The sequence below is a fragment of the Patagioenas fasciata genome, chromosome 15, assembly GCF_037038585.1.
Source record: "Patagioenas fasciata isolate bPatFas1 chromosome 15, bPatFas1.hap1, whole genome shotgun sequence".
NCBI lineage: Eukaryota > Metazoa > Chordata > Aves > Columbiformes > Columbidae > Patagioenas > Patagioenas fasciata.
Window position 1 is genome coordinate 11,381,096 of NC_092534.1, and position 24,473 is coordinate 11,405,568.

The following is a 24,473-nucleotide window of genomic DNA, read 5'->3' on the forward strand; positions in this document are numbered from 1 at the left end:
CCGCCGCCAGGGGGCGCAGCGCCGAGCGCAGCTGTGCAGAGCCCAGCATCGGGAACCGGACACACACCGGGCACGCACCGGGAAACGGACACGTACCGGGCACTAGGCACACACCGGGCACCGGGCACACACGGGGCATACAACGGGCACGAGGCACACACCTGGCACACACCGGGCACACACCGGACACCAGGCACACACCGGACACCGGGTACACACCGGGCACGTCCCGCGGAGCGGTCCCAGGTTCGCCCTTTGGGCCGGTGCCCCCCCGAGGCAGAGCGGGCGGCGGCTCCGCACTGTGCCCGTGTCCCCCGCCGCACGGGTGTCGCACCAGGGCGTGTGGCACGATCCCCGCCCTGCCGGTGCCGCCCCGCTGTGTACGGCGGCTGGCGGGAGCCGGAGCATCCCTCGCCGCCTGCCGTTCGGCTTCGGCCCCGCATCGCAGTGCCCGTGGCACCGGCACCGCCCGGGCTCTTTAAGAGCGGTGGCGGCAGCGACTGCGGCCCGTGCCCGCGCCCGGCCGTGCCCGCGGCGGCCCCGCACCTGCCGGTAAGGGCTGGGAGAGCGGGGATGCTCGGGGCCGCCGGGGGAGCGGGGATGCAGGGGTGCCCGGTGCCGCAGGGGTGCCAGGGGGGTGCAGAGATACCCGGTGCCGCAGTGGGGACCGACGCAGCAGGGATGCCCGGTGCTGCAAGGCTGCTCGGGGGAGTGTAGGGTGTGCCCGGTGCCGCAGCAGGGACCGTGGCCGCAGGGGTGCCCAGCGGAGCCTGCAGAGTGCCGTGGGGTGCAGGGATGCCCGAGGAGTGCCCGGGTCCTGGGGTGCCGTGGGATGCCCCAGGCTTGCAGGTGATGCCTCGGCAGTGCAGTGGGCTGGGGGGATGCAGAAAAGGCCCCCACGCCCAGGGGCTGCCCTGGCTGTGCCCAGCGTCTTGGGGGGAAGTGGGGGGGCTGTATCTGTCTGGGGCCCGCGGTGTAGCAGCCCCCTTCTGCTGCCGGCAGGGGCTGTAGCCCTGCGGGGGGGTTCATAGCCTTCCCACGTACTAGACCCCAGCTATGAGGCCGTGATGCGTGGGGCAGCTCATCCCGTGGGTGGGTGCAAGGGATGGGGTGGCCTAGGCTGGGCTGGCAAGGAAGGCTCTGGAAACGTGTGAGCTTGTGCATGTGAGTGTGCACATGAGTGTGTACGGTGTAACGTCACTCATTCCATGGCGGCACCATCACTCATCCCACGGCAGCACTGCTGGGTTTGGCATGGCAAGGGCGGGGGCCTGCTGGAGCAGGGTGATGGGCAGCCAGGCAGCATCCAAACCCTGCAGCAGCACCCAAAACCCTCGCTGCCAGCCCACGGGGGCAACTGGGGGCACTCAGCTCCATCCTCCCCATGGCCTCTCTCTCTACAGGCTCAGGTTTGGGTTTACTTCTGTTCTCCTCTCCTCCGGGCGCAGGAAGGTAAGTGGGGAGCTGGGCTGGTTTTGGGCAGCTGCAAGCAAAACCCATATGGGCTGTGTGGAGGCAGGGAGGGGGGCGCGGGTCCAGCCCCCTCCTCACACGGCGGCTGCTGAGAGCAGTGAGCCAGGCTGGCTGGCTGCGAGAAGCCATGGGCTCTTACCAGCCTCGTGCGGACTGTGCCAGTGCCATCCCCAAAGGGCTGGCAGAGGAAGATGTCACATTAATAAATATAGCAGGTGCTAGCGGCGAGATGCTGGGTTACAGGGGCAGCATCAATCAGCTGAGCCCTCACCCCTAGGGGATCTCCATTGGCACAGGGGCACAGAGCGGTGGCTTCCCCCCCACCCGCCACCCCTAGGTGCTGCACCCCATCCCCGGTGTGTGCCCATCCCGCCTGCCCACGCCTGGGCTGTGCCAGGGAGGCTCAAACCCTGGAAATCTGTTCTCTATTTAAATAAGATAACGTGTTTTAAAACCGCCAAATCTTGGCGAGCTGACAGTGTCTCTAAATATTTATCCCTGTTCTGATCAGGCGCTGTGTTTCATGACAGCGCCGTAAGCGCTTTGCATATTTATGGCCTTCCTGGGTGCTGGGCTCCCTGTGCCCGCCTGCCCCGTGCCCGGGGGCCTCTGACCCTCCTCCTGTGTCCACCTGTGCCTTCCTGCACACCCAGCGGAGGTGAGTCCTGGGCCAGCAGCCATCCCCAGCTTGGCATATCCCTCCCAGAGTGTCCTTGCACTGCTGGGAGCATCCAGGGCTGAGTAGGATGGGAACACAGTGGGGACAGGCAGGGCAGGGTACTGTTTGTCCCCTGCAGCACAGGACGTGCAGCATCAAGCACGGGCGGTCTTGTCCATGCAGGGGACAGCACGAACATGACTTGCCTAAAGCAGGCTCCTGCTCTGCCTCCTGCACACGAACACTGCGGGACCGGGTCCCCATGGGTACCAGGCATCGGGGATGGAGCAGAGATGCTCCAGCCCCCTGCTGCACAGTGCTGCCTGTGACTTGGCCTTACTGGGGCCACATGCTCTGGGGACAGCACGTCCCATGCTGGCTCTGCAGGACGTGCCAGGAGTCCCAGACGCCGTGCACCCCCTGTGCCCCGTTGCAGCATATGGGGGAATGTGTCAGGAGGGATTAGGGCTGTGTCTAGAAAAAAGGCTAATTCCAAGCCAGAGGCGTGGGGTGGCTCAGCACCGCTGTCCCTTGATGCCACTGCTCTGGCAACACAAACAAAACCCTCACGATCAGCTGAGCCACTTGAGTACTGGCAGCAGCCAAAATCTGCTTTTCATTCCTCAAACCTGGCAAAGCTGAATTTAACCCTAAACTTCAGTGTGTTTGGGTGGCAACTCGTCGGAAGGGTTGGTGGCAGCTGCCCTGGTGGTCACAGAGGCTGGGGGGACAGAGGTGTTGATGTGCTGCAGCGTCCCTGCCTCGCCACACACACCAGGGTTGGCAAAAAAGGAGAAAAAGGGGCAGAAACAATCCTTTAGCTTCTTGTGTGTGGCTTCCAGGAGGGCTCTGCCTGTTTGTCATGGGGACCATGCTGCCCACAGCAGGGTTGCTCTGGGCTCCTAGGGAGGGAGCAGGTGTCACTGTGGGTCCCTTGTCAGCAGGGAGCAGTGCTGTGGGTGAGAGGGAGCCCCGAGGGGGCTGGAGGAGCAGGGGACACAGGATGTGCATGGTGTCCCCCCCACGGTGCTTTCCCTGGAGGCTGCATTGGGGCTGCAGAGGTCGGCAGCTCCCCGAGGCTCATGGGAGCAGTGTCCCCCCTCACGGTGTCCCCTGTCATGGTGTCCACAGTGCAGGGTCTGGCCTGGCTGATCATCTCCTGCTGAAGCCACGGTCCCATGGTGTCAGGCCTGGTCACACACCAGTGGGTACAAATCTGTGCACAATCCCTCGAGTTGTGACCTTGTGGGGGGAGCAGGGAAAGGGCAGCCGCTGCCTCCTGCCATGCAGAGGCTGCCTTTGGTTTGGGCTCATTTTCATCTGAATTGGTAAATCCCCATCTCAGGAGTTCTCAAAATTGGTTTAGGAAAATAAGACTTCAAATGAATTTCACGAGCGTTAATTGTGACAACTCTGACATGAACTCCTCCCTGCACCCCGTGTGGCCTGTCCTTCGTGTTCCATGAGGGATCAAACATGGGTTTAACCAGGCCAGCCCCCACAGCACGGCACGGCGCGGGGTGCTGGAGGGTTCTGAGCTGCCACCTGTGCCCTGTGGTGCCCGTCCCTGGAGCAGCCCAGTGCCAGCGTGTGCCTGGGTGGACCCTGTCACCTCTCCTGCATCCGCAGGGGCGCCACCTCCTGTGCCTGGCCAGCCTCGGCTGCACTGTGCCTGCCCCGTGATGCCACCCCACCCAGCCACCCTGTGACACAGCCCTGCTCTCAGAGGTGACCCAGCATCTCGAGGGGATCCCCTGGTAGGGACTCACCCTGCAGCCACTGCCCTGTTTGCTCCTGTGCTGGCAGAGCCCACAGGGGCTGCGCCCTTGCGGACAGAGGCGAAGGCAGGTCTGGCCACCAGCCCCGTTGCAGGGGCACAGGAGGTAGGAGGGACACAGGGTACACTGTGCATGTCCCCTCCTGGGACCAGGGTGGTGGGAGGGGTCTCCCCTGTGTCCCCTTTCTCTGGGTCTTGTGCTGCCCTGGTCAGGGCAACTGGGCACAGTATGTGTGGGGTCACCTGAGCTCGGGATCACCTGAGCTCAGGGTCACCTGAGCTTGGGGTCCTGCATGGCTGGACCTCCATGTGTGCTCTGCAGGGATGGCCTTCCAGCGGAGCCACCGGCTGAACCTGCTGCGCCTCATTGTGCTGCTCCTCGTGGCCTTGGCTGGCATCAAGTTCCTCTTTGGTGACAGGTGAGGTGACAGCAGGACCCCAGGGGTGGGGTCGGGGTCTTTGCAGATCCCCTGCATTGCACACATGCCGGGGCCAGGTGCTGGGGGGCAGCTGGTGTCCCTGCACCCGTGGCAGCTCCAGCCGTGCTCTCCTTCCTGCAGTTTCACCTTGGAGCTGCACAAGCACGTCAGCAAGGACAGTGGGTTCTGGGGGGACGCAGGTGACACTGGCCAGGATGCTGGCCCCCAGAGCCAGGATCTTGAGGAAACTGTGGTGAAGATAATGGCCCCGAGGCAAGAGACTGGGCAACAGGTCCCCAGGGACATCAGTGCCACTGAGATGAGGTTGGTCCACCTGGACCTCAAGGGAGCTGCACCCAGGGTCTCCTACCTGGAACAGGTGAGGGTGCCCAGGGAGGAGCAGGAGGTGCTGGGGAGGGATGTGCGAGGGGGCAGAGGCAGAGCCAGGCTATCCCCACCGGTCCCTGGGGACTGTGCCGTCCCTGCTGGCTGAGCCCGCCCTGCCCACCCCACAGGTGTTTCCCCTCCTGTCCCAGCTGGGAGCCAACGGCATCCTCATCGAGTACGAGGACATGTTCCCCTTCAAGGGCGAGTTGGAAATCCTCAAGTCCCCATATGCGTACAGGTGAGCAGGTCTGTGCTGGGCTGGCTGGGCACTCTGTGTGGCTGACAGGTCCCGATGTGCCGGGGCTGGGTGTCACCCGCATGGCCCTGTGCCCGCGATAACTGTGGTCAGAGTCTCAGGCTGTGCCACCAGACCAGCTCCCTGCCCCGCTGGGTCAATATTTGCATCCCTATAGTAAAGTCCACACAGGCGTGGGGTGGCCGGAGTTACACAGGCGGAGTGGTGGAGGAGGAAGAGGAGGAGGGAGTGCCCCCGCACTCTGTCCTGTGCCCTGGCATCCCTTGGTGAGTTTGTCCCTGCCCTGCCAGTGAGGAGGACATAGAGCGGATCCAGCAGCTGGCGGAGCTCCACAAGCTGGAGGTGGTTCCCCTGGTGCAGACCTTTGGACACGTGGAGGTAGGGGATCCTCATCCCACATCCCTTTGGCCCGTGGCCTGGAAACCCGCACTGACGGCTCCTCCCACGCAGTTCATCCTCAAACACGAGAAGTACCAGCACCTGCGGGAGGTCGAGCGCTTCCCCAACAGCTTCAACCCCCACATCCCTGAAACCCTGGCCCTGCTCAAGAGCATCTTGTCGCAGGTGATAGAGAAGCACAGACGTTCCACCTGGATCCACATCGGTGCAGATGAGGTGGGCAATGGGTCAGACAGGGACCTCAGTGCTCACCCCAGGTGCCAGGCGTGCTCCTGGGGGTGCTGAGTATCCCCTTTTCCCCCAAATTCAGGTCTTCCATCTCGGGGAGGGGATGGACTCCAAGAACTGGATGAGCCGCAACAAGGGCGACATGGGCACCATGTACCTGAAGCACATCAAGGAGGTGCTGAGCTTCATTGCCATGCAGTACTGGGGACTGCAGGTGCTCATGTGGGATGACATGCTGAGGAAGATCAGCGTGGGAGCCCTGCGGGGTGAGAGGATGGGGACAGCAGTGCTGGCACCCAAGCCAGGGGTCTCAGCAGCACCCGTCCACACGACCACCCTGACCCGGTGCCTGGCAGAAGCGTGGCTCCGTGGGGACATGGGGCTCAAGGGAGCAGGAGGAGCCGCAGGCATCCTCCTGCTGCTGGCACCAGTGCCAATGTCCCCATCCCTGCACCCCCTACAGAGTCTGGGATAGCAAAGCATGTCTCACCCGTGGTGTGGTTCTATGCACCCGACTTCAACACTGAGCAGATTGGTAAGGCGGTGTGCCAGGCTCCTGGAGCTGGCAGGGGGGACACTGAGCTGCCAAGCTCTCTCACTGGTGGCTTGTGCCTGTCCCATTGCAGAGCCATTCCTCACCAAGTACGCGGAAAGTGGCTTTGAGGCGGTGTGGTTCGCCAGTGCCTTCAAGGGCACCACAGGACCAGCACAGGCCTGGCCCCCCCTGAGCTACCACCTGAAAAACCACCTGAGCTGGCTGAAGGTGACACAGGCGCTGCCACAGCTGGCCCCACTGCGCTGCCAGGGCATCGTCCTCACTGGCTGGCAGAGGTGAGGGGCGGCGAGAGCCCCGCCCTACCCGGTGCCTGCGGTGCAGGAGGTGATGGCGTGGCTGGCCCCACTCCGCAGGTACGATCACTACTCAGTGCTGTGTGAGCTCCTGCCCGTTGGCATCCCCTCGCTGGCCATCTGCCTGCAGACGCTGATGAATGGTGAGCAGCTGCCGGCACCGGGATAACTGTTGTGGATGGGCTTGTCCCCTGTGTCCCCACCCCATGGGCAGCCGCTGCCTGTGAGACCCCATCACGCAGGCAGGGAAGGACATTGGGGGAGGCAGGGGCAGGAGAGCTTCAGCTCCCCCAGTTTGTGGGTTGGTGAAGCCAGGGGCAAGTGCCTGAGTGTGGGGTGGCCTGGGCCTCTCTGTCCCTCTCTTCACCCTGCCCAGGGGGATTCACGGAAGAGACGAAGAGGAAGGTCCTGGAGGCACTGGGCTTCCAGAGCTTGCAGCTGGAGCAGAGCACGTGGTGTGTGGCACAGCCTGGCTGTGGTGGGGATGCTCTGGAGGGGAGCGTGGGATTGGTTACCCAAATACCCTGGTCCCAGACCTGTCGGGGGTGAGGGTGGGTGCCCTCCAGCTGCACAGGGTGCTGGGGTTTACCCTGCCCAGTGCACCCCAGGTGTGGGGCTCTCACCTCCTCCTCCTCCCTGTTCCCAGCGAAGGCAGGGGCACATTCCCTGGTGCAGAGATCTACCACATGGTGGAGCAGGTCAATGGCCACCTGAAGGAAAGCATCCTCAAGGCCCTGGAGGATGAAAGGTAATGGGTGGTGGGAGGCAGTGGGGTTGGCCTGTTCCAGCCACAGGGTTGGGGCACAAGAGTTTTTACAGGGGAGGGAACCTGCCCGGCGTGCAGATCCCCATCCCTGGGTGGTCCCCACGTGCCCCTTTCACCTCCCCAGCGCCATCAAAGGCTGGTTCAGCCCCTATCACCGCAAGCACCAGTTTGGCAACCCCCGCAACATGGAGAGCTTCGGCAGCAAGGTGCTCAAGTACGTGGTGCTGGGGGCTGGGTGAGGTCTGGGGCTCAGCTCTGGGGTCCCTCGCAGGAAGGAGCTTGACCCCCTGCTCTCCCCCTACCAGGCTCCACGAGGACTGGGAGAGCTTCGTCCGTGACCTGCGTGGCCAGCTGGAGAGGGTCTACTTCCCCGACACAGTGGAGGAGTGGATGGAGGAGAATGTCAACCCTTACTTGGACCAGTTGCGGGACCTGGTGCGGGACTACCAGGCCATCATCCGCCTCAATGCCAGGCCCAAGGTGATGTAATGGCCGTGGCCCCCCAGGTCCCACTGTCCCCCAAGGGTGGGCTTCAGGTGCTGCCGTCGCGTGTCTGTGTGCCAGTGACTGCGTCACTGCTGTTGGTTTGTACTGTACAAAGAGCTCCCGCGCACCCCGCTTCCACAATAAAGTATTTTTGTAGATGCTGCTGGTGCTGGAGGGGGCCGTGGCTCTGCCCCCCGTGCAGGCTGGGGGAAGCTGGGGCTGGTGCAAGGGACAGGTCTGTCCCGCAGCCAGCCTGGGCCTGTTGCTCCTGGTCTGCTGGAGCTGCAGGGGCTGGCAGCCACTGGGCAGAGCTGTGACACAGGGCAGGGAGAGGGCAGCCTGTGCCCTGCGCTGCTGCCAGCCCATGGGGACACCCGTGTGCCTCATGCTGGCCTCAGGGGCAGCCGTTCCCTCCCTGCGGGGTGGGGTCCCGCTCAGCGCAGGTACTGGGTGATGTGCAGCACCGGGTCAGGGCTGGCAGCCAGGATGGGACAGCAGATGGGGAGGGTGTGGGGGGCCCTACCAGGCTCCACCAGCACCCCTGCCTGCTTTCGACAGCAGCCGCCACTGTGAGCCCCTGATGCCTTAGAAGGGGGCGAGCACTGCACTCGCTTCCTGCATTAGCTGAGCCCTTCTCCAAACGCTGCTTTCATCTCTTCCTTCCTCTCCTTTAATCCAGAGCCCAGGGCCCACTGTGTTCCCAGGCATGTCCTGCCTCCCGCACCCGGGCAGGGGCCTCTGCTGCGCTCCTCGCCTGCAGCCATGGCAGGGGGACACAGGGGACCCCCGTGTGGGGCCAGCCCTCCCATTGCCGGTGGTGCCTCCGGCTCCTGAAGCGAGAGTTTCCACGTGCCTGCTCCTCCTGACCCTGCTGCTGGGGGAGGCGAAGCCAAAACCCTCCCTGTGCCCACAGCTCTCCCCATTCAGGGCGCTGGTTTTTGCTCAGTGTGCACAGGGCCACAACACGGACATTTCACTGCACATTCTTCTGCTCTGCAAAGACCAATTTGACTTGGCAAGAGCCCGGAGGGAGCCGCAGAAATGTGAGGCAGCCCGGAGCTCCTTCTGCAAAAGCCTGGCCCAGACAGGGGAGGAGGGACGAGGGCTGTGCACCCTGCTCAGCCCCACACAGCCCTGCTGCCCTGGGTTCTGGCTCAGTCACAAAGGTCCTGGTCCCACTGAGGCCATCGGGGTCGGAGCTGCCCCATCCCATGTTGGTGCTGGATCCCTGTATGCTGGCACTGAGTGTGGGAGCCCAGCAGGAAAGAGGACCCTTGTCAAGAAGTATAATATCTCACCAAGTGGTGGCAAATGCAAGGGAAGCCCCTGACACACCTGGGCCCCTGATCATGTGTGGAGCCCCAGCCCCCAGCCAAGGGAGACCCGCGGTGGCTCAGGCCCCCCATGCAGCCACACACCGCCAGCCTGTGGGATTAGAGGGCAGATTAGACAGCGTTTCGTGCCGGCAACCCAAATGTCCTGGATTGGAAAGTGGGGGTGGGGAAAGGAGATAGACCCCACTGTCCCTGAAGGGGGGGGTCAGCTTGGAGCTGGGGGCTACGGAGGAAGTTGAGGGCTATGGAGTTCACCCTTGTGATTCAGTTCAGGGGGCATCGGGGAGGAGGTTGGTTCATGTTTGTCTGGTGTTTGCTTGGTACCTTCCATCTTCCCCTCTGCCACAGGCACTCACCCGGGGCTGCAGCCGTCTGTCCCTATACCCTGCAGTGAGTGTGCAGGTACCAGCATTCTGGGTGCCCCAGGGCTGGTTTGCTGGAGACAGGACCTCCATAAGGCTTTTAGATGACAACTCATCTAGGAGAGCAGAAATTTGGGCACAGTTTTGTGCGGGTCATGGCTGTGCTCTGCGCTGGCTGGGCACCATTAACACATCGTCTTGTCCACCGCTGGCCCCATTTCCCATCTGGTTCATCAGCATCCTGAGGCTCAACACCACCAGGCACCCTCCCACACCTTTCATGTCTCAGTCATTTAAGCCATAAAAAAGTGGAAGGGGACGAATGTCACTGGTCATTGTGTCTACCAAAGTGGAAAATTAGGCAGTAATAAGGGCTGTATTTAAAGAAATTGAAAAGCTGCTCCAGCCTGGTTCCCATTATCAGCCAACACTGGCTGATGATCGGTGACCGCAATGGCCAGGCAGAGTGTCGGGACGGGGACCAGTGAAGGGCAGGCAGGAGTGGGGCTGGGGTGCACGGGGTGCTCCGGGTGGGTGCTGGGGAGCACGGGGTGCCCCGGGTGGGTGCTGGGATCTCGACTGCAGCTCCCAGCCCCATCTCCTCTCCGCCGGGGGGCACCGCCGCCCCCGGGATCCTCCCGAGGAAGAAGAGGCCGAGAGCAGCCTTGTTCCCCACGCTCCCCTCCGGCTGCCGGAACCGCTGAGACCCGCCGGCTCGTTACACGCCACAGCTGCGCAGCGGCGGCGGCGGCTCCCGCCGGGGCGTCCCCCGGGCCTCGGCACCTTCCTGCGCACCGGGAAGGGGGATCCCCGTGCCCCGCCCGCAGGCACCGGCCCGGCTCCCGCCCCCTCATCCTCCTCCTACCTCGGCGCTGCCGGTGCGCCCCCTCCTCCCGGAACTCCCCCCGCTCCGCTCCCGGTGCAGCCCCCCCGCCGTGCCCCGCCCCGCCCCGGGCGCCCGCCGCCGCCGCCGCCCCCGCCCCCGCCTCCGGAGCGGGCTGGGCGGGGGGGCCCGTGCCGAGCCTTGCCGAGCCGAGCCGCCCGCCCCTCGTCGCGCCGCGGAGGATGCTCGGGCCGTGAGCCCGCAGCCGGCAGCCCCGGCGCCGCGGAGCCATGGGCAAGGACCAGGAGCTGGTGCAGGCGGTGAAGGCGGAGGACATCGCGGCCGTGCAGAAGCTGCTGCAGAGGCCCAAGCCCGGCAAAGCCAGTGAGTGCCGCTGCGGCGGGGCCGGGCCGGGGGCACCGCGGGGTGGGGGGGGCGGACGAACCGGCATCGCGGCGGCTCGGGGCCCGCATCCCACCCGCTGCTCCCGGGGCTCGGCCGGGATGCCGCCCTGCGTCCTGCCCGGCCCCGGAGCATCCCCGGCCCTCCTCCGGCGCGGCGCGGGCGGGCGGGGGCTGTAGACGTGCCGAGGACCCCCGGCGGCGTCCCGGGGAGCCGGGGGGTGGCCCGGCGAGGAGAGCACTGGCGGCGGCGGAGCATCCCGGGGCTCTGAGCGGCTGCTCGGCGCTGCACAGGGTCGCCCCGGTGCAACCTCCGGCACGGCCGGGCTGCCCTTGCCCTGTGCCCGGGAGCGGCTCCCGAGTCCCCGCGGAACCCTTGGGACAGTGCAGCTGGGGGTCTGGGGCTGGGCATGGGCACAGTGAGGGCAGGGACTGCGGCCGGGCAGAGCTGGGGGCATCTGCGTGTGCATGGAGTGTATGTGCACGGACCGTGCGTGTGTGCACTGGAGCTGCCGGAGCCCGCACACGTTTGCGTGTGTCTGTGTGCGTGTACACGCATGCTGGGTGTGAGTGTGTGTGTCTGTGTTTGGGTGCGTGGCTGTGTTTGTGTATCGGTGTGTACCCTGGCATATGTGTGTTTGGATGTGGCTGTGTTGGTGTTTCTCCATGTGGGGGTGTTTGGATGCAGCTCCCTGGGTATCTCCCTGTGTGCATCTCTGCGGCTGGGTTTGCACGTCTCCGTGTGTGTGTCCAGATCAAGACATGAGGCTGCAGGGGTGTCCGTATGTCTCTGTGTGTGTTTGTGCGTGTACGTGTGTGCAGCTCTGTGAGTATCTGCTCTCTGTATGATTTAACTGCTCTGTTGAGGCGTTCCACCCGGGACTGAATTATTCATGGTGCTGATGCAGCCGCAGGTTTCAGGCCTGGTGCGCAGGGCCAACCTGAGGGGCTGGGGACCAGCCCTGGGCATGGGCAGGGACCATGGGGAGCACTTGTGTGACATTGGGTCCCTAGGCACACAACCCGTTTGCCATCCCATCCTGAGTCCCGTCCCTCCCTCCTGGGGCCCAGCGCTCCCTGAATGTGGGCACCCCTCTGTCCCTGGAGCCGTGCAGGGCTCATGCACTGTCCCCGTCTGTGGTGGCGCAGGTGAGTTCCAGGCCAAATAGGGCCAGTGTGGTGTCCCCATGTCCTGGTGTGGAGCAGGGCGGCGTGGCATCCCCCATGTCCCTGCTGTTGTAGTTCAGGGCTGGCACAGCATCTACCATGTCCCTAGTGCCATGCAGGGCCGGCATGTGGTCCCTTGTGCCATGCAGAGCTGGTGTGGTGCGCCCTGTGTCCGTGACAGGCGGGACTGGTGTGGTGTCCTTCGTGTCCCCAGTGCCATCGTTGCTGTCTCTGCCAGTGGCCTGTGCAGGGTGAGCAGAAGGTCCAGCTCAGAGCCCCCTTCATCCCAACCTACCCCAGATGCTGCTGCTTCTGTGGCCTCTCAGAGTGACATGAGGGGACCAAGAGGGACAACACTATCCCCTGCACACTCTTTCCCATCCTGTTGGCCCAGGCGGACAGCTGATGTTGCTGTGGCAACGGCCAGCGGTGCTGGAGTGCCACCACCTCCTCCCACATCCTTCTCCTTCCCAGCGCTGCTCTGCTGCATCTCCCGCCCCGGCCGTTCTCCCGCTGAAAAGCCCTCCAGCACCGGGCTCTTCTGGACAGGTGGCTGGGGCGGGCGGCAGTGCTCCCTGTGCTGCGTGCGTGGACAAGGGACACCCAGCAAGGCTGAGCCCACTTGGCCTGGTGCTGGGGAGATTCCCACTGTGGGCCTGGATGCTCGCTCCATGCCCCAGCTGGGCTGTGCATCTCCAGCTGTGCCGGAGCCCCCAGTGCCGATGCTGGGCTGCTCCAGTGCCGTTACCCCACAGGACCCGACTCTCCTGCTCGGCAGCAGGGCTGTGTGCACCGCAGTGGGTGCCACACTCCTGGCCTGGGGTGCACAGCACAGGACAGCACAGTGCCGAGCGGGGGCTGTCCCCATGCCGTAGCCTCCCCATGTCCGCCTCTGCCCTCCGCATGCTGGTCCCATGTGTGCCTCCGGCACTCCCCGCATTGCGTAGCACCAGGAAGATTTGTAACTTAGCTCTGTTATCTGGATAATATCCTATTCATGTGGGGTTTAATAAATGAGATTTTAGAAATCCCTGCGTGAATTAACACGGGTTGCTATGGCGACGTGGGGCCCAATTTAGCATGTGGAGTATGAGTTTGTGGGGCCCGGGCCGGCCGCAGCGCGCACCGTGCTCGCTTCCCGGGCATTCATAATTGATGAGGTTGTCTGAAAGTTACGCAAATCAGATGCAGGGATTTGGCAGAAAACTCTTTCCCTCCCCGTCCCCTCCTCCCTGGTGCTACCTCGAAGAATTGTAGTGACTTGGCGTTTTCCCCTTGGCTTGGGCACTGTGGAATGGGACGGGGCTCCGGGGCATCCCCAGCGGGGTCTGTGCCCGCTGTGCTGTTCCTGTCCTGGGCAGCCAGGACTTTGGGCAGCAGGAGATGGGGCTGTGCTGTGCCACGCAGGGGAACCGTGGTTCATCAGCCATGGTGTGCTGGAGTGAGCGGGCTCCTTCTTTGCGAGGCCGGTGCTGCCGACAGTTCGTCCGCTTTGGAAACAACTTCTGCGTGGCGCCCATTGGTGCTACGGGAAGGACTTTGGGCTGAGAGCCTTCTGCCCCGGCCTCTCCTCCCACTGAGCTGGGGGGCTCTGCAAAGCATTTCCATGTGCGGCAGCTTCGTGCAGCACAGGAGATGCCATGGCACATGGCCCCATGGTGCCAGGGCAAGCAGCCTGGCATGGCAGGGGCCGGTTGCAGTCTGGCTGTGCTGGGGCGAGCCAGGGCTGTGTCCCGTGGGACTGACCTGCCCAGCCGTGCCTGGTCCTTGGTGCCGTCCTGGTTGCCGAGGCTGCCATCGGGGCTCGTCTCCTCATGTGCTGCTGGAGCTCTGGGTACCTCGCTCTGGGATGCTGGGGGAGCCACGCTGCCTGGCTGGGTTTGGGACCTGGTCACAGCACCACACACCCGCTACACCCCATTATGTGGGTAACCTAGCCTCACTGCCCCTGGGTGTGGGTGTTGAGGTGTGGGCAGCTCTTGGGGTGCCCCTGTCTGGGGTGGGAGAGCCCCATTCCTGTGCTGCCACCTGCGCAAGGCTCTGCATCCTGCCCCATGTGTCACTAACAGCAGCCCCAGCATTTTGGAGCTTATCCTAGCCAGCCCTGATCCTGCTGCCATGCCTGGGAAGGGATCCCAGCCCCACTGGCACCACCGGCACTGCGCTGGCCCCACGGCTGCCTCTGGCCATGCTGCTCCCAGCTTGGGACTGTGTGGGGCTGCTACAGGTGAAAAGAGCAGGACAGGAGCCAGGCAGCTCCTTGGAGGAGTGTGCACGGTGCAGGCAGCATGGGCAGCAGGGGAGGGACCCCAAAGCTCAGCAAACACCCCCAGGCTTGTCACCCTCTGGGGTGTTGCCATCCCATGGGGACCCATCCCGGGATGCAGGTAGAGCTGCAGCAGCTGGGTGGGATCTCTGCTTTGCCGGTGCTCTGGGATGCGGGGGCAGCAGGGCACAGGAGCCAGACCCCTTGGGGACATGGGGTCCCCGCCAGGGTCTTGCTGACTGCCTCCTGCCTTCCAGTGCGTCCTCCTGTGTGGTGGCCAGTTAATTCTAGGGGTTTTTGCCTGTATTTGATTGCATTAATAATGTCCTCTGATAACAGTATTTAATAAAACCAGGCTAATATGGTGCAGTTAGGAAATGTCTTTGACATTTTACAATTCAATTTCCATGCAGTAAGAGGCAGGGCAGCTGCAAATCCAATTGTGGTGCAGTGCCCAGAGTGCATGTGGCCAGCAGCCGCCAGAGCTGCCCAGTTCCCCCAGTTCCCTCTGGCCACCTCTAATGGTTCCTGCTGCCATTCCTGGCCACGGGCGCTGGAACAGCACCCCCTTGCTGCAGGGGAAGCCTGGGCAGTCGGGGACGGTGCTTGCTGGGACACCAGAGCCCTCAGGTGCTACCGGACTCTGGACCCATCAGTGCCAGGCAGGAGGAAGGGGCTGCAGGGCTGAATACTGTGGGAGCTGCAAAAGGGTGCTGAGCCCCTCCACATCCTCTGTCCCATGGCCCCCCGGGATCCCCTCGGTGCAGATTAATGGGTGAAACACCAAGGGGATGGGCTGGGGCGTGCGGGACGATGCCAGCACAGGGTGATGGCAACACGGGGGGGAGGTGAGTGCATCCTGACCACTGTGCAGGACCTGAGGGCCATCCGGGATGGCAGCTGGGGCTGAGCAGCTCCTGCTGCTACCGCTATGCTTAATAGTGTGTCAGTTAGTCCCTTATAAACTTCTTTTTGGGGTTTCTAGCCTGCATGTGAAACCTCCCTCCCAGCAGGACTTGGCAGGCTGGCACAGGCTGGTGTGTGCCAAGTTTTCTTCCAGAGGGGGATTATTACTCAGCCCGGGGTGATGTCTCGTTGTTTTACATTTGCTTTCCTCTTTCTCTGGCTGGTCTGGGGCTGTGGGTGCAAACCCTCCTCTGCCCCCCGCTCCACCGCAGCACAGCTCCTGCTTTGGGCTGGCCACTGGGTCCCTGCCTACCGGGGGATGCTACAGGGGATCCCAGGGCTGTTGGTCACCGCCTCCAAGGAGCAATGGGGCCAACGTCTCTGTTCGCAGCTCAAGGCTCCCTTGCTGGCCTGGATTTCCTCGCAGCAGTCCCAAATTCACTTGGGTTGACACCAGTTAGCCTTTTGCCGGTGGCAGGCAGCCCCTCGTGCCCAGGGCTCTTCCAGGGCTGCTGGTTCTGGCTGTTCCCCACACAAGGACCTTGCTGCCGGACACTGCTGTGCCATGCACCATGGTGGGGTGATGCTCCCCAGGGTGGCTGGGATGTGGCAGTGCAAGGTTGCACCCAAGGGTGACAGTGCCACAGGGTTTGGGGTGCTGGTGGTGCAGCAGGACTGGGTCCTGCAGGCACGATCCCCTCTCCACAACCACCCCTTTCCCTGCCAGCCCAGTGCGGTTTGGTTTCCAGTAGCCAGGCTGGCGTCTGGCTCCTCTCCCCTGCTCCACTGTGCTCCCTTTAACTCTTCCTTCCCCTTCCCAGCCACAGGAAAGGCTGCAATCAACCCCCTCCCCGGCTTGGTGTGCTGGGTGCCCTCAGCCCCTTCCCGCTCCCCTGTGCCCACAGGACCGTGTTGGTGGCTGCTTGGCCCTGCGGTGATGATGCACATGGATGGTGGCTTCGTGGCATTGTGCCAGGTGCTGAAGCTGTGGTGGGTCCTTGTTTAATGTCAGCCCTGGACACGTGGTGGCTGGGAGCTGCAGGGTAAGCCGTGGAAGGGACCTGTGGCTCTCGGATGTTGCTCAGGGCTGTTCCTAAGTGTGTTTGCCATGACTTTCCCTTCTGGTGCTGGTGCAGGAGCGGTATGTGCCCCTGGGCTGGACACTGCCAGGGCTGGCACTGCTGGCACCCTGAAGAGCCGGGGCTGGGGAGCCTGTGACCAAACACTGGCCGTGAACCTGCTGTGCGCTGCCCTCACCAGCCAGTGGCCAAAGGTGCAGGTTGCAGCTGCTCAGATGCTGTCACGAGAGCATCAAAGAACTAATTTGCTGGTATTTAATGGCTGATGCTGCTGGGCCAGGCTCCCATGGGCAAGGGAAAGCAAAACCTGCTGGGGAGCACTCGGGCTCATGCTGGCTGGTGTGGATGCTGCTGGTCCATCACCACTTTGTTCCCGCAGCTGGGACTGAGCGTGCTGTGAGGACGCTGTGTGCCAGACCAGTTGCTGAACCGGCATCCAGCACTGGCACCCACCTCTGCCCCGGGTGACCATCCCAGAGTACCTGCGGGACTCCCTGTCCCTGGAGGGATGGGGACCAGCACAGCCTGGTCAGCATATCAGCGATCCTGCCGGCAGACCGGCTCTTCGTGCCGGGCTGAGAGGGATCTTTAAACCGTAATGAAATGTTAATAGTATTTTTCAACTCAATACGGGAGTAGAAAATGAGGTGTTTAACACTGGGCTCCGCAGCGACAGGAGCAATCAGCCTGAGAAATGGGAAGCCAGGGATGCAGCACTGGTCTCAGCACAGCCTGACAGCCTCGCGCTGCCAGGCCCGCTCTGGTGATGGATGGATGCCGGTGCCCAGCACAAGCCACCTGGCTAGGGGAGCACGGCGCTGGGGTGGTGCAGGAGAGCGGATGGCAGGGTAGTGCCAAATCTGCCTGGGTCTCCTTGGGTCCCGCCAGCAAGGTCACTGCTGGCCGCGTGGTGAGAGCCGAGCAAATCGAGGGGGTTGTGGGCTGGGGTGCTCTGGGGCGCAGCAGGCTGGTGGGACCCCAGTTCTGTGCACTGCTGTGACCTGGAACAGCTGGAGGTGGAGCAGGTTGGGGCTGGTGCCCACACAGATGCCATGGGCACAGCCCTGGTGCTGCTTCTCTGAGCACTGTGCCCAACGGCAGCTGGCCACTCCGCACCAGCACGGCTCTGCTGGTGTGCATCCGTGTGCCCCTTGGCGTCCGTGTGCATCCATGTGCACCTCTGCATCCCTGTGTCCCTCTGCACCCATGTGCATCTGTGTGCATGTGTGTGTGTGCATCTGTGTGTGTGTGTGTGCATCCATGTGCACGCATCTGCCCCTGTGTACCTGCATGTGTTGTGTGCCTCTGTGCATCCACGTGCATGCGTGTGCATCTGCCCTGTGCATCTGTGTGCCCATGGCTGTCTCTGCTGGCTGCTTTGGCAGCGCCTGCTCCGTGGCCTGGCGTGGGGCTCGGCGCTGGGGACGGCTCTCGGCGGCAGTGGCGGCAGCAGCCGGCTGATCCTTTCCAGATGTGGCTGCTGGGAGCCCAGCTCCGCGCCGCCTCCTCGCCGAGGCCCCCGTAGGTTTTTGGTCGGTGACTGCCAGAGCTGCTGGAGCAGACAAAGCTGCCGGCTGCCCGGCTCCTGCATTGCAGCTGGGCTGTTTACAGCACGCTTCTCGCAGCCCTGCAGCTCCGTAGGAGCTCTTCTCCTGGCTGTCCCTGCTCAGGCATGTGCAGAGCCTGGGGCTGGCTCTGGTTGAGCCCCAGGTCCCAGCAGGTGGTCCCACACCGCCCCTGCCAGCCCCCGACCAGTGCCCACTGTACTGGGGACACTGGGACAGGTCCTGCCCTTCCCCGTCAGTGCTGCCAGGCCCTCGGGAGCGGTGTGATGCCTCCAACCAAGCTCCTGGTGCTCAGGGCCATTGCATGGCATCGCCTAGCTGCACATCCCCGTGCTGCTCATCCGTCCCGTGGTGACCGTGGTGTTACCAAGCTGCCACCATGCACCAGCACATGTAAGAGCGCTGGGGGAAGGTGAACCAGGCTGTTACATGGACAAGGATAAATGATGGCACTAAAGACACCGTCTTCAAAATAGATCCCAGGGCTTGTTTAATCCATGTGTGGTGTGGGAGCTTAGAACCCAGTGCTGCAGCAGCGCCTGTTGCCTTGTTATTTGTCTGAGCTGTCTGCATGCACATGCATGAACATGCATGCACACATGTGCAGCTGTTCTGTGTGTGCCAGGGAGCTCCCCGCCACTTACCAGCGGTGTCTGGGCTGCGGCTGGATTCATGGGAGATGATAGTGACTGTTCGTTGGTTAATGATGCTTAAGATACACAAACTACTGTTCCCTCCCTGCACGACAGTGTGGCTGGGGTCAGTGCTTCCCGGTCTCGAGGAGGAGATGGGGAGGACGGGAGTGGGGCTGGACAGAATGGTCTCTGCCCTGGGGGGAAGACGAGTGGTGCCAGCCTCTGCCCCTCTCTACTCCCATGTCCTGGGCACCCTTTCCCTGGGCATCAAGGCTGTGCAGTGCTGGCTTTGCTGGGATGCAGTTGCAGGGATGGATGGACAGACACAGGCTGGTACTAACCCCAAGCAGCCACATCTCATCCCCCACCATGGCAGCCTCACCATGTCACAGTGACTCCTTCCAACCAGGGTGATTACTGAAAATTACCTGTTTGCTGCCACCCCAGTGCGGGGAGAGCGGGCTGGCAATTAGGGCTCCATGGAAGCCGCACCAACACACATTTCCGCGGAGACGAGGGTGGGCGTTTGGTTGGCACTGGGCCGGCGGCGACGGGTGCAACGGGGCTGGTGCGATGCTGGGTGCTGGTGCCGCGGGGCCAAGCGCGGCATCTCGTGTCCCAGTGGTGGGGCCGGAGCTGATGTGTCGCTGTGCTGCCCACACCTCTGTCTGTCCCTGCTGCAGCTTCGCCCGAGTTGCACAGGACCAAGTCACCGGCATCCTTCGTGTGGCAGAGCAGCACAGCACTGGGCGTTATTCAGGGCTCAGCAGGCTTACCAGCAGCCTAGCATGGGCAGGAGCTGCAGCGATGTTGCCGGCAATGACCCCACACTGGGAGGAGTCTGCAGACCTGGGGTGCTCCATGGCTGAGCCCCAAATTGGGACTGAGGGATTTCCATCATACTGGGTTCTGGGGCTGCCCCAGGGCAATCTGGCTGATGGTGAACAGTTCTGCCAGGCTCTGTGGCACTGCATGGCAAAGGTCAGGTGAGGCTGCAGCTCGGTGATGCTGGAGAGTGGGGATGCTCTCTTGCCACTGGCAAGCACTGCTGCCCAGCATGACACTGGTGCGGTGCTGGGTCCCCTGGCCAGCTCCAGCCCCAGGTTTTTGGCAGCTCAGCTCTACCTTATATGCACCCACATCCCTCATCCCCGCTGGCTTCAGCAGTCCACATGGTCAGCCCCTGGGATCAAAAAGTTTTCTTTTCTTAAAAAATCCCAAATCACAGCAGAGTCCCCGCTGCCTCTTGAAAGCTGTGTTTAAGTTGGTTGCTCCTGGCCCCAGGGGACAGCCCTGCGCTGCGGCAGCACCGTGACTCAGGCTGCCACGGCCTATTGATGCTGAAACATGGGTTTCTCTGCTCCCCGGGGAGGCTCCATGCGAGGGCCAGCATCCCGAGCGCCAGCACGTGTCCTGGGCAGAGGGCCAGCATCTCCCAGAAGTGCCCTGGGCTTTGGGGAATGGCTTGTGATGGGCACCAGGGCACCCAGCTGTGAGTGTCCAGCTGTAATGGGTTGTCTAGCTGCAATGGGAATGGGTGTCCAGCTGTGACAGGCAGTTGTGATCTGGCTGTGACTGCCAGTGGGCTGTCCAGTTGGTATCCAGCCTTGATGAGTGATGGGGTGTCCAGCTGTTTTAAGCAGTGAGTGTCCAACTGTGATGGTCACTGGAGTGAGTGGCTGTTATCTGACTGTGATGAGTTTCCAGATGCAGTGGACACTGGGGTGTCCAGCTGTGGTGAGCACTGTGTGTCCAGATGTGACAAGTAGGTTTTTTTATACAGCTGTTATGGGCACTGGGGTATCCAGCTGTTGTGGGTAGCAGTTATCCAGCTGTGAATGGTCCTGGGCTGCAATGACCTGGTCCCATCCCTGCCACCTCTTTGCCCCAGGCAATCCCTTCCCACGTGGCCCCGCGAGCTCCCCGGTGCATTATTTATAGAGTCCAAATCGATCAGAAGATGATAACGGCTTCATTAGCATCTGAACATCACGCCGGCCTTGGCGCTCGACACGACCTTGGCTGCAGGAGTACAAACCTTTCGCTGTCTGACAGTGGCGAGGACAGGCTCCCTGGTGTCCCTTCTGCCACCGGGGTTGCTCTGGCCGCATCCCTGGGTCCCCATGGCAGCATGTGTGTGGCCACTCACTCTGCACACACGTGCCCCTATGGGGACCCCAAAGCGTGGATGCCATCCATGCTGTGAAGAATAAGACTTGCGGCACCCGTTGTTTGCGTGGCACTTGTCAGCAAGGATATAATTAAGAGCAGCTATTTTGGATGCTTCCTTTATCCGGCAGCTCATGGCGATGCCGCTGCAGGGTCCTCCCCGCCTCCTCTGAAATAGGTGCTTGGCTTTGCCTTGAATGTCTTCTCATGGGTTCTGGGGGACCTCTATTGTGTTTGGGAGGGACACACAGGGGTCCTGCTGCCCATGTGGACTGAGGAGGGGAGATGTAACAGGGCTGGTGGGGCCGGAGGGGAGGGGGATCACTGCAGCGGGGTGACGGAAGGAATGGGGAAGAGGACTTGGGGGGGTTGCCCCCGCTCATTCACTGCTGCTGCCAAGCTGGGATGGGGAGGCAGCAACGGCTTTCCCCTCATTAAGTAGATGTTGATTTAGCGGAGGCTGGAGCCATCTGCTCGGAGCAGCCATGCGCTCCCTGTGAGCCGGCGCGGCGCTGCTGGGGGGAGCTGGGCGAGGATGTGCTTCGTCAGCGGGGGCCTGGCCGGCAGCCCCCGCTCCCCGGCCGGGCATCGATCGCTGCTGGCGCTGCGCTGGCTGCGGATGCAGGGGGCTGGCACTTGGAACGGCCTCTGCATGGCCCCGCTTCTGGGAAAGGAGAGGAGACTCCAAGGGGTCCCACCGCGTGGGGCTGCGGCCTCGAACATGGGTGCAGGGGAGGGGTTGGAGCAGCCAGGCATGAGGGTCTCCCCGTTGCACTCTCCGGAGTGCTCAGAGCAGTGACCGCTGTGTGCAGGGGGTCTGGGTGAGGCACAACCAGACCCTGGGGTTGTGCACCGTGACTCCCCCATGCATGCCCGGTCCTGCACGTGCCACAGCTCGTGCATCGCCTGCCATCGCGGTGCCCGTCGGGGCCGTGGCTGCTGCGGGGTGGCACGTGGCAGGAGAGAATGGGGCTGGTGAGGAGCTCGCTGCCCTCGCTGCACGCAGAGCGCCAGCCTGAACTCGAGCGTGCATTTAGCTACCACGGTCCTTGTGTTTAAGGAAGGCATTTCTGCGAGTAGCGGCGGGGCTGCGCTCCCCGTGGCAGTGTTTACTCGCAGCAGACACTGTTTATCACCAGTGTCCATGGATGTGCCTCCCACTGCCCCTAAAGGCCTTTTCTCGGCAGCTCCTGAAGCTGTATCAGGGTCTGAGCTCGTCAGTTTTAACCAAAGTCAAACCGCTGCACGGCTGGAAGTCACTGACTAAGCACTTGGCACGAGCCTTGATGGAAGCGCTAAACAGAATTTGGCAACCACGACCTCTCCTGCAGGTGCAGGGAGGAGAGCTTCGCCGCTACGGTGTGTTTGGCTGATGCTGGTTTGACCGCTACCGGCACGCACATGGGGATTGGCATCACAGGGTTTGGTGGTGACACCAACAGCACCACGGCAGCACCTGCGACACCGATCCCCGTGCACTGCCCCATCCTAGCCCCTGGCTGGGAGCAACCCGTGGGAAAGGCCGTGCACTGCAGACCTGCTGACATCCGTCTGTCCGTCTGCGAGGACTGGTTAGCCGAAGCGGGGCCCGTCTCGGGGCTGGAGATGGGAGCCAGTGCCAGGCACAGTGCCGCTCCTGTACCCATCAGCTACTTTTGTCCACTGACCATTTGCATCCCTGGGGGGCAGCTCGGCCCCCTGCTCCTGGGAGCTGCTTCTTGGCACCGTGCGACAGCGGAAGCGGCCCCGGGCTCCTCTCCATCGGCTCTGAATGGCACCTTTGTTGGGGACGCTGGCAGCAGCTAGGGGCTGGCGAGGACCCACTCGGCCCCGGCTGCTGCACTTGGCCCTGGTGCCGGGGAGCTCTGTCTGCTAGCAATGTCCAGCCCTTCCCGGGCAGCACTGGGGTGGGATTTGGGGGGCTGTTCCCCAGGTCTGGCCACCCCGATTTGTTGCTGGAGTGGTTTGTTAATGTGTTAAATGAACAGTGTGGGCTGCCAGGGTGAGGGAGGCTGCGCTGTCATGGGGGGGTCAGGCTGGTGGCGTTTTGTTTGCTGGAAGGAGGGTGAGCGGGGCTGGCTGTGGGGACCCTGCGGTGCCCCTGTCCCTCCCCATGCCCTGGGGACCCTGTGGTGCCCCTTCTTGTCCCACAGCAACTCTGTGGCACCACGTGTCGGGAGGAGTGGCTGGAGACCTGGTGGATGGGGGCCAATCGTCGTGCTGTTCAGAAGCCGAATAACTGAATATTGCACTGGGATGCTGACAAGGGGACACAGTGTGGGGACAGCAAGCAAGGCTGGAGCTCACGGGGAGCAACCCTCTGGTCCCACGTGTCTCACCCCTGCCTGAGGTCTCCCCTGCCAGCCAGCTTCTCTCAGCGAATGCTTGTCCCCAGCATGGTTCCTGACGAGCTGCTGGGGTGCGGATGACACCTTTCCTCCCCGCCGGCCAGAGCAGCCTTTCTTGCCTTATTTCCCATAGGCTGGAGTTGTGCTGGTGCCAAGTCACTGTGGTGGGCACAGGGGCTGCTGTGTGTGTCCCCAGCCCAGGGCTCTGCCATGCTGCAGCCGCCCTCCTCTTCCTCCTGCTCCAGTTCCCTGCTGTGAGGAAGAGCAGGGTTGCTGGAAAGCCTGAGTGGCATTTTTCGGTTAAATCTTATGTAAATCTGGCTTCGTCCTTCTTCGTGCTGCTAATTGGATTGCCCCAGGGTGGTTTATTTTCCCACGCAGGCCGGTGTGGAGTGGGAGCGGGGCAGAGCGGGTGGGGGACTGCAGGAACAGGGGCCGTGTGGGGGCCGGGGGGAGCGTGCCGAGCCCCCCACTCTACTGAAGCTGCCCGGCCCAGCAGCTCAGTGCGGTGCTGCGCTCCCTGTGGATGTGCTGGGACCCAGCGAGACAGAGGAGCCAGGGAGGGAACCCCTGGCAAACCCACTGCATCCCGTGGGAATCCTGATGCCAGGAGATACCCTCGGGCTCTTACACCACCAGTGGGGACCCCCCCCACCCCAAACCCTCCTGTCTACAGCTGCCCACAGGCTTGAGCATCCTGTCACGGAGCCGTGCTGCATCCTGGGCTGTAGAGCTGCAGGGAGCCGAAACCTTGCTGGGGAGTAAAACCTGGGGGTGCAACCGTGTCACCTCCCTGGCACCCCAGGTCCCCACCCCAGCCATCTCCAGCCCCACTCTAACATGCTGTCCCTTTCCCTCCCTGCCAGAGCTCCTCGGATCGGCAAAGAAAGTCAATGTCAACTTCCAAGACACCGATGGGTGAGTGTGGGGTGTGCATGTTCAGGAGTGTGTGCGGCACAGGCTGCAGGGAGCGGGGGTCTTGTGCTTCCTCGTGGGCATGCTGGGCTCCCCAGAGCAGTGCAGTTGAGTTGCCAGAATCTGACCAGGCCAGGGCTCTCACTCCATCAGCCAGCCTGGCTGAACCGATGGGCTCACAGCCATGGGCATTGGAGGACGTGGGAGGGCTGAAAGGCAGAGGAAAGGCAGCTGGAGCCCTGAGGAAGAGCGGGCTGCGGTGGAACAGGCAGTGGTGCATGCGGGGCTGGGCAGCAACACCCCCTGTACCCCCAACCTCCCTGTACCCCCTGCACTGCGTGGGGTCGCAGGACACGAGGATGAGCAGCAGCAGCTGGTCCCTGGGGACAACTCTGCCGTGGCCATGGAAATGGAACGAGAGTGGAGGGGTCAGATGAGGTCAGGAAGTGCCCTGGGGACACACAGCCACAGCAGCCTGGGTCCCTCTGCATCCTGGCCCCCAAGCAGGGCCCTGGTACTGTGGCAGTGACTGCAGGAATCCCCTGGTACCCACCGGTGCACCGGCTGTGCCAGCCTGCTTGTGTGCATGTGCGTGTGTGCGTGCAAGCGTGCAGCTGTGCAGCTGAGCGTGCGTGTGCATGCAAGTGTGTCTGTGCACATGCATGCACAGCGGCAGAAGTGTGTGGGCATGCCGGCCAGCGGTGGGGTTGCTGCGTGGGGCTGCCTGCATGGGCAGGGGCTGGAGGGTGCAATGTGGGCAGGGGGTGAAGGGTGTGATGTGGGCAGGGCGAGGGGATGCAGCTCC

General features: G+C 62.9%; 2 protein-coding genes across 3 annotated transcripts in view; both read left to right on the forward strand.

The window, feature by feature from the left end:
* Positions 1–14: 14 nt before the first annotated feature.
* On the forward strand, positions 15–7,861 carry LOC136108728 (hexosaminidase D-like). 2 transcript variants are annotated; one of them, XM_065850824.2, is made up of 15 exons: positions 15–552; positions 1,404–1,452; positions 4,231–4,327; positions 4,469–4,706; positions 4,843–4,952; positions 5,261–5,348; positions 5,421–5,585; positions 5,680–5,863; positions 6,061–6,132; positions 6,224–6,428; positions 6,507–6,589; positions 6,823–6,901; positions 7,093–7,194; positions 7,337–7,426; positions 7,518–7,861. In XM_065850824.2, the coding sequence occupies exons 3-15, from the start codon at positions 4,233–4,235 to the stop codon at positions 7,699–7,701; spliced, it is 1,695 nt and encodes a 564-aa protein (XP_065706896.1). In that variant the 5' UTR covers positions 15–552; positions 1,404–1,452; positions 4,231–4,232; the 3' UTR covers positions 7,702–7,861. The 2 variants fall into 2 exon arrangements, with proteins under 2 accessions (XP_065706896.1, XP_071671172.1); XM_071815071.1 differs by lacking the exon at positions 15–552 and having other exon boundaries at positions 989–1,452.
* A 2,531-nt stretch (positions 7,862–10,392) lies between these two features.
* CASKIN1 (CASK interacting protein 1) overlaps positions 10,393–24,473 on the forward strand; it is a 29,547-nt gene continuing 15,466 nt past the window's right edge. Inside the window, exons 1-2 of the mRNA XM_065850889.2 lie at positions 10,393–10,601; positions 23,620–23,671. Coding sequence (XP_065706961.2) covers positions 10,508–10,601; positions 23,620–23,671 — 146 coding nt within the window. The 5' untranslated portion in view covers positions 10,393–10,507. The remainder of the gene's footprint in view (positions 10,602–23,619; positions 23,672–24,473) is intronic.